Genomic DNA, 15,828 nt, shown 5'->3' on the forward strand with positions numbered 1-15,828 from the left:
CTCCGGTACCGGGAACCGAACTCACGACCTTGCGCTTGCCAGGCAGGCGCTTTGCCACTAAGCTAAATCCCCAGCCCCTATATAATGGAATATTACTCAGCTACAAAGAAAGATAAACTCAAGGCTTTTATCGGTAAATGGATACAAATAGAGACAATATGAATAAATGAAACAAACCAGACCCACATGTGTAAACATCATATGGTCTCTCTACTGTAAGAACCTGAAAGAGTGAATAAAATCTAAAAGGGACAATAAATATTGAGAAAGAGAAAGAAACTGCTCGAAAGGATAGGACAACTGGGATGGGGCAAAAGAGGAAAGAAGGGAAAAAAATATGTATATATGTATACACAAGATAGCTAAGATAACTGTACTATTTACAACAACCATTGTTAATTTCCTACCACTCTGTCTGTAATTCAGCATTGCTTGTATTTTTCTTATGCTATTTTGTAAATGGATGTCTGTTGTTAATGTTTTCCTTCTTTTATTTTTAAAATAAATTTTAAAAAATTGTACTACTAATTTCTATTGCTTTATTGAAAGGAACAGTTAATGTTTAATTGTTTGATCAATATTACATACCTATATTTATCTGAGTAACCAATTTGAAGATAACTATATAATACAACAACCACTGTTAATTTATCACCTTGTCTGAAACTGTGTATTGCTTTGTTTTTTGTTGTTTTATGTCTGTGTTTGTTAGTATGTTTTCATTCTTTTACCTTTAAAATAAAAATAAAAATAAAAAAGGACCAAAAAAACAATAAAAACAATACAGAATTTCAGAATAAGATGATAGGAAATTAACAATGGTTATTATATTGCATATTGTTATCTTCAAAGTGGTTGCTCAGATTACCAGGTACATACATGCAAAACTGATCAAACAATACAAGCACTAATGCTTCCTATCAACGAATAGAAATTAGTAGTATAATTATCTTAGCTATCTTGTGTATGTATACATATCTTTTTCCCCCTTTCTTTTTCTCTTTTCTCCCATCCCAGTTGTTCTTTCGTTTTGAGCAGTTTCTTTCCCTTTCACTGTATCTATTGTGTCTTTTGAACCTTATTCACTCTTTCAGTTTCTTACACTAGGGAGACAACATGATGTTTACACATGCAGGTCTGATTTATTTCACTTATGACTACCGTCTCTAGTTACATCCATTTACCTATAAAAGCTTCGAGCATATCTTTCTTTATAGCTTAGTACTGATTTTTTAATAAACTATTGATATAGCATTTTTCAACATGTGGGACAAAATGAACATCTAGCAATAGGCACTAACCTTTATGAAACTTACCTGACTATCCACTATCCCCAGGCCTTTTACATGCACATCATTAATACATTAGTAAGTCAGTCAACAGAGTAGCAATGGTACTAAAATTAATAGAAGTAAAAAGGTCTACATACCACAATGATGGCAATCCTTCCTCCAACATCGCCAACAACAGTGATAGGGGGTTTTTCTTTAGGAATCAACACTGGTCAGAATAAAACACACATACTAAATTTTCTATATTAAAATGCAAAATAAAGCCTTTAAGAAGTTCATATCTAATGATTTAAAGTCCCAACAAAACTAGGAAGATAACAGAATTCCTTAACATGATAAATGGCAACTCTGAAAAATCCAAAGCCAACTTGATGTCTAATGGTGACAGATTGAAAGCTGACCCCTTAGTGCAACAAGGAGACAAGATGTGGTGGCAGGGCCACCTCTAAGACTTGCGGTGTGAGAAAGACTTTGGGCACTATACCCAGGAAAGCAGTGGGACAGGAGCTTCCCAGAGCTTGGGGGAGCCAAATCCTACCCCAGTGTCTAGAAGGCAGGGTAGGGTCAGAAAGAATTGTTCTGGAGGCTTAAGATGTGATGCTCTTTGCCTTGTCAGGTTTCGGACTTGACCATGACCTGCTACTCCTTTCTTCTTGCCTATTTCTCCACTGTGGAGTGGGAATGTCCAGCCTGTGCCTCTCTCACCACTGTATTTTGGAAGCATGGCTTACAAAAGTGTTTGACTTCACAGGCTCACAGCTACACAGGGAAATGTACCTCAGAATTGTGTCTACTGAGTCTCAGCCATGTCAGATTGAGGTGTCACTTAAATGAAAGTGGACTTTTTATTTGATGCTGGAACTGAAGTAAGACTTAACTAGAATTAAGACTTTTGGTGCCATGGGATGGAATAAATATATTTTATGTGTGAGGCAGGCATGAATTTTGGGATGGCCAAAGTGAAATGCTATGGTCTAAATATATTCCTAACTCATGCTGACACCCACTGTGGCAATATTGCTAGGCAGGTCCTTTAGGAGGTTGTAAGGGCTCTGTCTGCCTGAATGGGATCAGTGACCCGATGAAAGGCAGGAGGGAGTCTTCCACCATGTTAGGACACATTTAAGAGGAACAGGTCCTTACCAAACATGAATCTGTTGGCATCCTGACCTTGGACTTCAGTCTCCTGAACTGATGAGCGGTAACTTTCTGTTCACAAACCCCCCAATCTAAGGTATTCTGCTGTAGCACTTGTATTCTGCCTTCGTCACTCACAGTCCACAGAGTTCTCATTTCCAGACAGCCTTGATTTCTTCACCAGCCTGTGTTATTAGCTGAACTGAATGACACTGTAATTTATCAAGCCCTACCCTCTATTAAATTGTTTAAATCTGTTTAGTATTTTGCATCAAATATAACATTATGGCAAACAACCATGGATAAAAAGCCTTTCTGCTTATTTTAAAGAACAATGAATGAATGAACAAATTCCACAAAGTGCCACATTGGAATCTAAGTGGTTTGAACATCTTCCTATGCCTTGCAATGGCAGGCTAGATTCTGTTTAAAGGTTCTACCACTTATAGGTCAGCCTAAGCATGTGACAATCTAGCCAGGAAAGGTATTAATTGGTTTTTTGCTAACTCAAAAAGTAAAAAGGAAAAAAATTCACACTAAAAAACAAAACAAAAACTCCCCAACGTTTAGCTTTATGACCAGAGGAAAGCTGAAGAAGTGTTGGGCATACTTACTGGGGATCTCCAGGCTGGGGTGGATGGCAGCTACGCTCCTGACCATGGGTGGGGAGTGCCGTCCATCCACCAAGTCTGACTCAGCATCCTGTGCTTCACCATGAATCACTGCGATCCCAAGGCGAAGGCGCTCCGCAAAAGACTGCGCCCTGAGGGAAAGAAAGAGTTAGACATAAAAATCAAAGCTCTGTGTAAGGAAGGGTGGGGTGGCAGTGGTGCCATGTGCAATTTAAAAGACACAAGTGAAAGATAGCTCCCCCCAAAAAAGTAGGAAAAAAAAAGAATAAAGTAACTTAAAAATTTTAGAATGCAAGACTAAGTATAAAGCGCTCACATGACAAATATTTCCCTCTGACCATGGGCACCAAAGCTCAATGGCAGCCTGGCCTGTGCTGCAATCAGACTGCTAAAAGCCTGAACCCATTGGGTCTCGGTTTCCTCTCTTGTAATTGCTAAGCTACCTACCTGTGTACACACAGTACACAAAATTACTTGGCAAAGTAGTACGTATTAATTTTAAAATAATTTCATGGAGGTATAAATGATATAGGAAACTACATACTTGAAAGGCATAATTTTGTAAGTTCTGATATGCGTATGTGCCCATAAAGTATTAGCAGTTAAGACAACAGCTATCACTGCTGAGTGTATTCCTGTGCCCCTTTGAAATTTTTCTGTCCAGCCCTGGGCATCCACTGATTTGCTTTCTACCAGTTTTATCTTTTCTAGAATCTCATGTAAGTAGAATTGCAGGATATGTATTCTTTTTTGTGTGAGCTCTTTCCTTCAACACAGCATTTTGGAGAGTCATCCATGTTTTACTATCAATAGTTCATTTCTTTTCATTGCTACATAAAATTCTACTCTTTGAATATATTGAAGTTTATCCAACTTGTTGATAGGTTTTTTTGGTATCAGGGATCCAACTCAGGACCCTGCGCTTGCCAGGCAGGTGCTCTGCCACTGAGCTATATTCCTCAGCCCAGTTTTGTTTTTTTGTAAATATATTATATATAGATCTGTGTATGAGAATATGCTTTCCTTTCTCCTGGGTTAAAAGAGTGGAATGGCTCTGTCACAATAGCAGGGATGTATATAACTCTTAAAAAACCCAGACTCGCCGGGCCTGGTGGCGCACGCCTGTAATCCCAGCACTCGGGAGGCTGAGGCAAGAGGATCATTGCAAGTTTGCGACCAGCGTGGGCTACAAAGTGGCCTCAAGGCCAGCCTGAACTGCATAGCGAGACCCTGTCTCAAAAAGACCAAAAAATAAATAAATTTAAAACAAAAACCCAAACTTGTTTCTGTAGTCATTATACATTACATTCCAAAGGTGTATAGTGGTATTTCATGGTAGTTTTAATTTGGATTTTCCTAAAGATGCTGAGCAACTTGTCATGTTTATTTGCCAACCAGAGATAGTCTGTCTTTTTTTTTTTTTTTTTTTTGGTTTTTCTCCGGTACCGGGAACCGAACTCACGACCTTGCACTTACCAGGCAGGTGCTTTGCTGCTGGGCTAAATCTCCAGCCCCTCAGAGATAGTCTTTCTTAAAAGATCTGTTTAACAGTTACCAGTTTAATTGGGTTATTTGTTCCCTTAGGAAGTTTTCAGAATTCTTTATATATTCTCAATACTATTTCTTTATCATACATACACTCTACAATAACGTTTTCCAATTGCTATCTTTTCCCTTCATTCTCTTAATGACTTCTGGAGCGGAGTTTTTAATTCTGATGAAGTCCAACTGACCAATTTATTTCTCTTATGAACTATGCTTTTGTCATAAAGAATCTTTGCTTAGGGGTTAGGGATGTAGGTTAGTAGTGGAGCACTTGCCATCATGCCATGAGCACTGCAAAAAAAATACTATTTTACCTAACTCAACATTGATTTTATATATGTTTTACATTTTATCATTTTAAGTTGATTTTTTTGTGTGTGCTGTGAAATACGGCTCAAAATTCATTATTTTTGCACATGAATATCCAATTATTCTAGCACCATTTCTTTGTTTTGTTTTTGTTTGAGACCTGGTCTTGTTTTGTAGTTCAGACTGGCCTTGAATTCTCTCTGCAGTCCAGGCTGGTTGTGAACTCATGCAGATCCACCTGCCTCAGCCTGCTGAGTAATGGGATTATAGGCATGTGCCACCACGCCTGGCTAGCATCATTTCTTTTTTTTTTTTTGGTTTTTGTTTGTTAGTTTTTCTGGTACCGGGAATTGAACTCATGACCTCATGCTTGCCAGGCAGGCACTGTGCCACTGAGCTAAATCCCCAGCCCCTGCATTTCTTTAAAATTTCCAAAAAATTAAATTAAATTAAAAAAATAAAGTCTCCATTGCATTACCCTTTGCATCTGCGTTGAAAATCAGCTTCTATCTATATGTGGGTCTGTCGGTCTGTCTTGGGACTCTTCACACCCATCACCTCCCTTGCCCTGCCCTCTTCCCTAGTTTCACATTTGTTGGGGGGTTTCGATGCATACAATGTATTTTGCTCGTATCTATCCTGCCCTTACACACTCCTCTCTTACTTCCTCCCTCTTGTCTAGTAACAGCATCCTTTCTACTTTCTGGTCATCTTTTTTAGAGTCCACATATTAGGGGAACATTGATATTTGAGTCTGGCTTATTTTACTCAATGTGATAGTCTTTATATGTGTTTATTCTCTTGTGACAGAATTTTATGGTTGCATTAAATACTCCATTGGCTGAATTAATACTCCATTATGTATATATACCACATTTTCTTCATCCATTTATCACAGGTGCCTAGGCTGGTTCCACATCTTTGCTATTTGAATTATCTGCACCAACATGAGTCTGCAGGTATCTCTATAGTATGCTGACTTTAAATGCTCTGGGTATATACCAAGGAATGGTATAGCTGGATCAAATGGTAGCGCTATTTTAGTTTTTAAAGGAGAGGTTTTTTTTTTAAACTCACATATTTTTAGTTTTCTGCAGAATTTCCATAGTGGCTGTACTAATTTAGATTCTTGTCAGCAGTATAAAAGGATTCCTTTTTCCCTACATCCTTGCTAGCTAGCATTGTTTCTTGTTTTCTTGATGATAGCCATTCTAACTGCAGTGAGACAGAATCTCAATGCTAGTTTGATTTGTACTTCCCCATTTAGTCATTTAAAAAAAAAGTTAAACTAAACTCACACTCTTGGGAAGATTCCAAATGGTCATGCTATATTAACCTTTTATATATTGCTGGATTTGGTTTGCTAAAATGTTGCTTTGGATTTTTATGTCCATGTTTGTAAGGGATGTTGGTCTGTAGGTTTCCTGTACATCTGTTTCTCCTTTTGCTATTAGGGTAATGATGACTCCAGAGAATGAGTACAAAGGTGTTCTTTAATTTTCTGGAGTTTATGCAGGGTTTTTATTATCTAAATTTTTTTTTAAAATTTTGAGCCAGGGTCTTATTAAGTCGTCAGGCTGGGTTTTACTTGCAATCCTGCCTTAGCCTCTCAGAGTGCTGCGAATACAGGCATGTGCCACTGCACTTACATCAGTTAGTATCATTTCTTTCTTAAACGTTTGGTAGAATTCATCAATGAATTTTTTCTGGGAGATCTTGGGAGTGTAACTCAGTAGTGTAACATGTGAAACCCTTGGTTTGATCACAAACACTGCAAATAAAAAACTTTTTTTCCTCCTCTGTGGGAAGGTTTACAATTTCATTTCCTTAATAGACACAAGGCTATTCAGGTTACCTAGTTCTTCCTGAACTAGCCTTGGTAACTTTGTGTCTTTTAAGCAGTCTGCCCATTTCATCTACATTGTGGAATTTATTGGAATAAGGTTGTTATAATATACCCTCATTACCATTTTACTATCTGTAGAATTTGTGTCTGGACTGGTACTTGTGTCTTCTTTCCCCTCAACCAGTCAGGATGAAGTCTTATCAATTTTACTCTCAGAGAACTAGGTTTCAGCTTTCATTGCTTTTCTACAGTGCTTTTTATTTTCTATTTCATTCATTTATGCTTTAATCTTTATAATTTCTTTTCTTAGCTTACCTTGGGATATTACTTGTATATTTGCTTTTGTGATGCTGAGGATTGAACCCAGGTCCTTGTGTATGTTAGGCAAGTGCTCTTCCACTGAGCTACACCATAGCCTCACTTTCATTTTACTTTGCTCTTCTTTTTCTAGTGTCTAAAGGGTGAACACTGAGATCACTCACTGGTCTGACATGCTCTTTTCTAATAAAAGTGTTTAGTTCTATAGACTTCTCCCTCCAGAGCTGAATAGCATATCACAAACTTTGATGCATGTTTTCATTTTCATTTGGTTCTAAATACTTCATAATTTTCTTTTTGATTTCTTCTTTGATCCACTCATTATCTAAAAATGTGTTGTTTAGTTACTAGTTATTCAGGACTTATACTTCTGTTATGAGAATTATTCTTCTTTCAGTAGATCAGAGAACCTATTTTATATGACTTAGTTTTAAATATGAGGCTTGTTTTATGGCACAGAATATGGCCTATCTTAGTAATTGTGTATACTCAAAAAGAATGAATACTCTGCTGTCCCTAGGTGGTGTTCCAAACTGTCAATCTAATTTTAACGGTTGGCAGTGCCATGCAAGTCCTCTGGAGCCTGATTTTTTTTTTTTTTTTTTGGTTTTGGTTTTTTTCCAGTACCAGGAATTGAACTCACAACCTCGCACTTGCCAGGCAGGCACTGTGCCGCTGAGCTAAATCCGCAGCCCCGCCTGACTGATTTTCCATCTACCTGTTCTGTAGTGACAGACAGGAGTAATGGAATTGCTGGCTGTGGTTATACCAATTTTTCCATGTAGTTGTCACTTTTGCTTCACATGTTTTGAACCCTGTCTCTCAGTTCAGTGTTTAGGATGATCACATCCTCTTGAAGGACTGACCCTTTTCTCATCATGAAAAGATCTTTATCCTTGTCAGTATTCCTTGCTCTCACTTGTCTGACAACACCAGCTTTCTTTTAAAGAATAATACTGTGGTACATAATTTTGCTATCTTTTTGCTTTGAGCCTCTGCCTGCCTCCTCACTATCCTGCTCCTTGCTTCATTAGGGTTCCTGGCCACATGGCATACCCATCTCCCCACTGGGCCAGACTCCTGAGCAGGACACTAGGCTTTACTCTGCCTTCCATTCCAGCACCTGAAGTACAGTAAACATTCAAGTGCTTAAGCATCTCATGGGTTGTCCCAGTCTTGGTTTTCCAACACCAAAAATGCAAAGGTTCTTCCCTAGTAGCTCACAATAGCTATAAGCCAACAAACAACAATGACAACAAAAACATAGGGGTCACACTGATCTCATCAGTGCTACCCACAGGACACATATCCAAGGCATTGACAGGACACTGGGAATTTCCTCTATGGACTATGCAACTGCAGAAAGCTTTGCTCCTATCCTATGAGATCCTTTAAGAAATTTAAACCCATGTTTAAATAGTTCTGTTTCAAGAAACTTTCATAAAGTTCTGTTTTTATTTCTTTCAGTAGAAAACATGAAAGTACTACTACATTACATGTAGTTTAACTCTTCTATAGTATTTAAAAAAATCTTGGGCTGGGGATAAGGCTCAGTGGTAGAGTGTCTGCTTAACATTCACAAGGCCCTGGGTTCAACCATCCCCAGTATTCCAAAAGTTTAAAACAATTTTTTTTTCTTGAGATAGGGTCTTGCTATGTAGTGCAGGCTGGCCTCAAACTCACAGAGATCCTCCTGCTTCAGCATCCTTGGGATTACAGGTGTGCACCACTATGCTGGGCTTAAAAAATAAAAAGTTTAAATTACAATCTCAAATGCATGTAAATAAACATCTTCCAGCCTGATCCTATCTATAAGGTATCTTAATTTGTATCTCTAAGGAGAAGATGATAAGCCTTCACAGGAGCAGAACTGTACAACATAATCAAACACAAAGAAGTATATCTGTGTGTGTGTGTGTGTGTGTGTGTGTATGTGTGTGTGTGAGGGAAGAGACTCACAAAGAGGGAGGACATTTTAATAAAAAGTTACAAAATATATACTTAAATGCAAAATTTAAGATTTAATATTCAGGGGCTAGAGGTGCAGTATAGCACCTGCCTTGAGACCCTGGGTTTTATCCTCAGCACAACCACCCCCCGCAAAAATTTAGTATTCACCCAACTTTAAATGCTTCCTTACAAAAATGCAAAAGTTAAAAGAAATTCTCAGAGAGTAAAGCTCACACAAACACAATGGCAGATGTCAGTAAAGTGCAGTATCACTTAGGCTAGCTCCTTCCCTCCTTCCCACTCAAGACTGGCTCTGCAACAGAAGTCCTCACAGACTCCAACCAAAACCGACACCCTCTAGCCAGACGACCAAGAAGAGGGCAGTCCAGTGAGCCAGAAGACTTAAAACAACCCCATCCCACTCTAGCCAGACACACAGGAAAACCACAGCTGTGTCTCCCCCATACCAGCAGAAGCTAAGGACAGCTTGGACTTCCATGCTTGCCAGGCTATGATGAGGTGCTTGATCCCAGGCAGGTGGTGTGAGGTCAAGCAATGAGCAGGGACTTTCACCCCTTTGTTGGAGGCAGTGAGTGACCCTGCCTCCTCCAGTGTCAACAGAGGTGGAAACATGGACTTCCACCCCTAACTCAGCCAGACAAGCTGGCTTCCCTTTTTGATAGGACTCTTGGGGAGGGTACTTTTGCCTGGTAGTAACAAGGCCACCCCATTGTGTCAGAGGAGGATTTGGGGAGGTGGGGCTTCCACTTCCTCCCCAAAGCACCTGCAGCCCTTCTATCTTGGGTTAACAGAGGCCTCTGGGGCTAATCTCACTGAACAGCAATGAGGCCCCCACTACTACTTCCACTACCAGACTCATAAGAAATCAGCAAAAAGAGATTTAGGTAAGACACAGAGACTCTGCCTCAATACCCAAATGTCCAGATTTCACTTCAAAATCATTCACTGTATCAGCAATCAGGAAAACCACCATGAACAAAAGAAGCTAATTAACAGATGCCAACACCAAGATGACAGACACATTAAAACTACATGAAGGAGATCTTAGAACAATCATTAGAAAAATGCAACAAGGAGCAATTATGAACATGCTCGAACAAACAAATGAAATTAAATTAAAAAGCTGTTTTGATATCAACTCAGCGGCAGTTATTGTTCCCAGCAGCCGCCAGAGGCCCTGGCAAAAGAGTACAAAGAGGAAAGTCTCCAAGATTTCTGACGAGATAGGGCGCATTCAGGGTGGTGTGGCTGTAGACTCTCCAGGATTTCTGAATGAAATCCAGAGCGCAGTGCTGACACATGCTACCATGTGGATGTACCCTGAGGACAGGACACCAAGTGAAACAATCTGGTCACAGAGGCCACGAGATAAGACTCCATTTACGTGAGACACTCAGAACAGGCCAATCAGCGAGACAGAGGACAGAGGGGTGGCTGCCAAGGCTGAGAGGGAGGAGGGACAGCGGGTGATCAGTAATGGGTACGGGTTTTTTGGTCATACCACTAGTTTCTGAAGTAGAAACACTGTAATACACTAAATGTCAGTGAACTGTAAATGTTAAAATGATTGTATTCTGCTCTCCACATCCAATCCTTATACAGCTCTGTACACCTCAGGTGCTTCAGTTTTGTAAAATGTTACCCTTTAACACATACAAACAAGCGGCTTCTCAGCTAGATACAATTCTGTTAATAAATCACTGAGTCATTTGCCTAAGAGGCAGTAAACAACTACAAAGTATATCTATTGGTATTTTATGCCCACATTTGAGGACCAATAAGCCCAAGTGGAAGTAAGGGATGTGGGGTGTGGGATGCCTAGATGAGCTGGCTGTGGTCTAGAAATATGACTGGCAAGAGCTAAAACATTTATGTAATAAGTGAAGTTGGCAGGGTAATCTTTCTGTGCGTGTATGATACCGGGGTTTGAACCCAGGGCCTTACTTTAACTTCTATTCCAAGACGGGGTCTTGCTAACTTACTAAATTGCCTAGGCTGGGCACAACCTTGTGAGCCTCCTATTTCAGTTGCTCAGAGTACTGGGATTACAGACATGTGCTACCATGCCTAGTTAGGATAATCTTAAAATCAGTGCATGGAAAAGAAATAAGGGCTACCAGGGTGAACCACTACAGTCTGGTTTAGAACATCGGGAACTGAACTGGGGGTACTGTCCTTAAAAGCAGATCCAAGGTGAGGTCATGAGGTCCCACCTACCTCTTGGCTGAGGCTGGAGACTTGGCCACGATGACAGCATTCCTGTAATCTGGGATCTGTGACAGACAAGAGGTCAGGGATTATGGCCGTGTCATCTTAAGAGGCTATTTCAACAATCCATAACAAGGAATATTCGACACACTGTCATCTGGTTTTGTAAAAAAAAAAGAGGAAGATCAAAGTAAAATTTTTCCTTTGGAAATTGAAGAAATGCCTACTTAGGAAAAAATACTACAAAAATACGAGACATAAATTTTTTTTTATAAATAAGAATGGATAAAAGTGATTAGGTCATATCTCTTGCCCAGTAAACACTGATAATTCAGTATAAAGATGCTTTGACAGTAATTTGAAAGTCCTGTCATGAATCCCAATTCCATGTAATTTCAAAGTATAAGGACCATATTCATCCAAACTAAATCCAAGGTAATTGTCAAAGTTCAAATCAGTGTGGTCCAAACAGATGACCAAACATAACAGAGTCGTGACAAGGTGAAGATAACAATTTGTAAAGATAATCTGCCATGCTACTTTTAAAAAGATGTTACATACGAGCCCTTAAAAAAGAACAACTACAACATCTAATGTGTTTGGGTCTTTTAGAAAAGTTAAGTAATTTGTGCTAGTGGCAAGTAAGGTCTAGAGAATATAGAAGATACTTGTAAACTGAGCACTACTTTATTTCTGGCTTCGTCTTGGCCATATTTTCACATTATATTCTGGAAATTTAACCACTTCATTAAAATTATGTTACTCTATTGAAATATATTCCCACTGCTTTGTTCTCACAATTATACCAATGTATTTTAATGTACACAGTAGTAACATCTGGTGCTTTGTACAAGGCCTAGTGCATAAAGAGCACTAAAGAGTAAGTACTCCATAAATGAACAAAAAACTAATCTGAAGAAGATCCAGCACAAGTGCATCCAGCATAATGCATGGATTAAATTTCTACAAAAAAGCCTAATTTATCAAACATGCACAGGATATAAAGAACAAAATATATTTTTACAACTTCTATTTTTTGGGGGGAGCTGGAAATTTTTTCTAAACTACCTCATGTACTTCTCTGTCTCATGAAACATCAAACAGCATCAAATCCTTCCAAGGGAAGATATAACCACCAAGGAAACCATTATTACACTATATAGAAGGATTCTATAATAAAAAATACCTATTGTCTCTTCAGAGGTTAAAAGAGGAGATCATACACAAGCTAAAAGTTGTAATGAAAAAGAACCAAAAACAAATTTAGAAAAAGGAAGTTGTGATTTAAATAAGCAGCTAAGTAGCTGGCTGGCTGAATGACAAGAATGACACCGCCTGAGGACAACCTGGGAGGATCAGGCCAAGGAATTTTTCCAGAATGCTATATATAAGAATGAAGAAATTAAAATTTAAAAAATAGTTATAGCCAGCATAGGGGCATACATCTCTAGCTCCAGAACTCAGGAGGCTGAGGCAAAAGGATTACTTAAACCCAAAAGTTCAAGACCTGCTTGGGGAACATAATGAGAACCTGTCAGGGTGAGAAAAACATATATATATACATATAAAAATTTTATGTATTTACATTTTTCTCTTTCAAAATTACTTCAATTAATTTTCACTATGAAGGCCTATACTAATTGCCAGAAGGTAGTAAAGGTCCGTATGGGTACTAGAAACACATTCTTCAGGAGCTGGGGATTTAGCTCAGCGGCACAATGCCTGCCTGGCAAGCACAAGGTTGTGAGTTAGGTTCCCAGTACTGAAAAAAAACCAAAAAAAGAAAAACAAAGAAACACATTCTTCAGAAACCTGTAAACTGCCATTTGTTTTAGTAATCAGTGTTTTGTTGTTGTTGTTTTTGTTTGAGACAGGGTCTCGTTATGTAGTTCAGACTAGCTCTGAACTATGTAGCCCAAACTGGCTTTGACTTCGAGGCGATCCTCCTATCTCAGCCTCCCAAGTTCTGGGATTACAGGCATCCATCACTACACTTGGCTTATAAACTGCTTTTAAATACTATATTTAAAATGAAATTCTCTGGAAAAGTTTACTCAATAGAAACACAATTCATGTGGAAAAAAACAGTTCATAAAAGCAAAGTAGCTAATTATAATATAAATTAAAAATTTAAAAGACTTCTTATATAAATCACAAAAGTATTCATATAAAGAATAATGAAGTGACTATATTATGACACAAGAGCTGAGTGTGATGGCACTTATGTACAATCCTAGCAATGACACAAGAGCTGGGTGTGATGGCACTTATGTACAATCCTAGCACTCAGAAAGCCAAGGCAGGAGTATCTTCAAGAGTTCAAGGCCAGCCTGGACTGCATGGTGGGACCTGGTCTCAAACCACAAGTCTGATTTATCCAGGAATACAAAGGTAGTTCAACATGAGGGAAAGAAGCAATCAATGCAAGACACTATATTATCAAAATAAAGGGATCTGTGCATCTCTTTCTCACATAAAGATAACAAAAGTGGAAAACATGTCCATTTCAACTGATACAAAAAAGTCATTTGACTAATCTAATCTTTCGTGATAAAAACACTCAGAAAATAGGGATGGAAGGGCATTTATCCTTTACCATCCTAGCATGGTAAAGAGTATTAATGGAAAATCTACAACTGCTGGGTGTGGTGGCACACATCTGTAATCCTAGCACTTGCGAGGCTGAGGCAGGAGGATTGCTGTGAGTTGCAGGCCAGCCTGGGCTACAAAGTGAGTTCAAGGACAGCCAGCCTGAACTGCACGGTATAACCTTGTCTCAAACACACACACACACTCACACACGCATGCACAAAACAGAAAAGGAAAAGGAAAAGAAAAAAGAAAAAATCTACAACTAACATCTGACTTAAATGAAGACTGAAAACTTTTCCTCTAACGTCAGGATCAAAATAAGGGCGCTGGCTTTCACAGCTGCTATTGAGCACTAAAGTAGAAGCCTTCGCCAGTCACCAGACACTGAACAGAAATGAATCCAGACTGGAAAGAGAGGGGACAAACTAAGTCCGTCTGCAGGAGACATGATCTACGTAAGTCATAAAAAAATCACAAACAAATCCCACAACAAATTAATATATGAATTCAGCAAAGTTGCAGGGTTACAAAGCAACACACAAAAATCAGTAGTGTTTCTGTACACCTGCAATGTACATTCCAAAACAGAATCCCTCCAAATTAATCATGTACAGCTGGAGATGTGGCTCAATGGTAGAGCTCTTGCCTTGCATGTACAAGGCCCTAGATTGATCCCCAGCACCACAAAAAAGAAAAAAAAGGCTGGAGATGTAGTGCAATGAGAAGGCTCTGGGTTCAATCCTCAGTGCTGGAAAGAAAACAAAACAAACCCCAATTAATCATGTACAACAACATAAAAAAATAAGCTAGGGTTAAATTAAATCTAGGCTAGGAAGTGAAAGCCTGCATTGAAAACGATAAAATGTTACTTAAAGACATTAAATAACTAAATATATGGGAAAATATCTCTGCATCCATGGCTGGAAGAGTTAAGATGGCAACACAGGGATCTACACATCTGATATCATCCCTAATAACCTTTTTTGCACAAATAGAAAAGCCAATTCCCAAATGCATGGAATTGCAAGCCCCAACAAACAAAACAATCTTGAAAAGGAGGAAAGTTGAAAGACTCACACTTCCCAATTTCCATCTAAACTGAGTATGATACTGACATAAACACACAGACCAAGTGACAGTCCAAAGGAATCCCAAATATTGATGGTTAATTGATTTTTGACCACAGGCGTCCAAACCATTCAATGGGGATATGAATAATCTTTTCAACAGGTGATGCTGGACAATTATATATCCACATGCAAAAGAATGAAGCTGGGCCTCTACAGCTCATAACACAAAAATAGCTCTACATGGATTAAATCTTTTAGAGCTTTCAATGATACAAACAAGTCGCTGCCTGTACCATAGGTTTGCCACCACTGACGTATACATAAGAGCTGAAACTATGAAACTCTTAAAAGAAAACAGGAACACAACGTAATGACTGGATTTGATAGCATTTTCTTAAATATTCTACCAAAAGCACAAGTGACAATTTTGCAAAAGTAAACTGGACTTCATCAACATTATAATCTTTTGTGTATCAAAGGACACTATCAAGAAAGTAAAAAGACAATTGGTAGAATGGGGGGAAAGATCTGAAAATCACATATCTGAATTAAGAGTCTAGTATCCAGCATAAAGAACTCCTTTGACTCAATAATAAAAGGCAACTCAACATTTAAAAAATGTAAAAGACCTGAACAGATATCTCTCCAAAGAAGATATACAAATGGTCAACAAATTAAGTGAGAACAGCTTCATTATCATTAGTTGAACCCCAGTGAGATACAACCTCACACCCAATAACAGCAACAAAAAAGGTCTGGAGAAACAATGTCCCCCAGAAGGCTCATGTGTTCGAGGTGCACCCTTGGAAAGTGACTGGATCATGGGGGTGCTCACCTCACCAATGGGTTAATCCACTGATTTCACAGCTGAATAGACTACCAGGAGACCTAGTTGGAGGAAGTGGGGT

At 38.8% G+C, this 15,828-nt stretch overlaps 1 protein-coding gene across 2 annotated transcripts in view; it reads right to left on the bottom strand.

The window, feature by feature from the left end:
• The window catches only part of Prpsap2 (phosphoribosyl pyrophosphate synthetase-associated protein 2), a 45,331-nt gene that overhangs the window by 13,024 nt on the left and 16,479 nt on the right, over window positions 1-15,828 (bottom strand). For both annotated transcript variants that reach the window (XM_013522228.1, XM_005399288.2), the window contains 3 exons: window positions 11,268-11,323; window positions 3,044-3,192; window positions 1,430-1,500 (listed from right to left, as the gene is read on the bottom strand). In XM_013522228.1, the coding sequence (XP_013377682.1) occupies window positions 1,430-1,500; window positions 3,044-3,192; window positions 11,268-11,323 (276 nt within the window). The remainder of the gene's footprint in view (window positions 1-1,429; window positions 1,501-3,043; window positions 3,193-11,267; window positions 11,324-15,828) is intronic.

This window comes from Chinchilla lanigera, unplaced genomic scaffold, assembly GCF_000276665.1.
Source record: "Chinchilla lanigera isolate Chin_1 unplaced genomic scaffold, ChiLan1.0 scaffold00066, whole genome shotgun sequence".
In the NCBI taxonomy this organism is placed as follows: domain Eukaryota; kingdom Metazoa; phylum Chordata; class Mammalia; order Rodentia; family Chinchillidae; genus Chinchilla; species Chinchilla lanigera.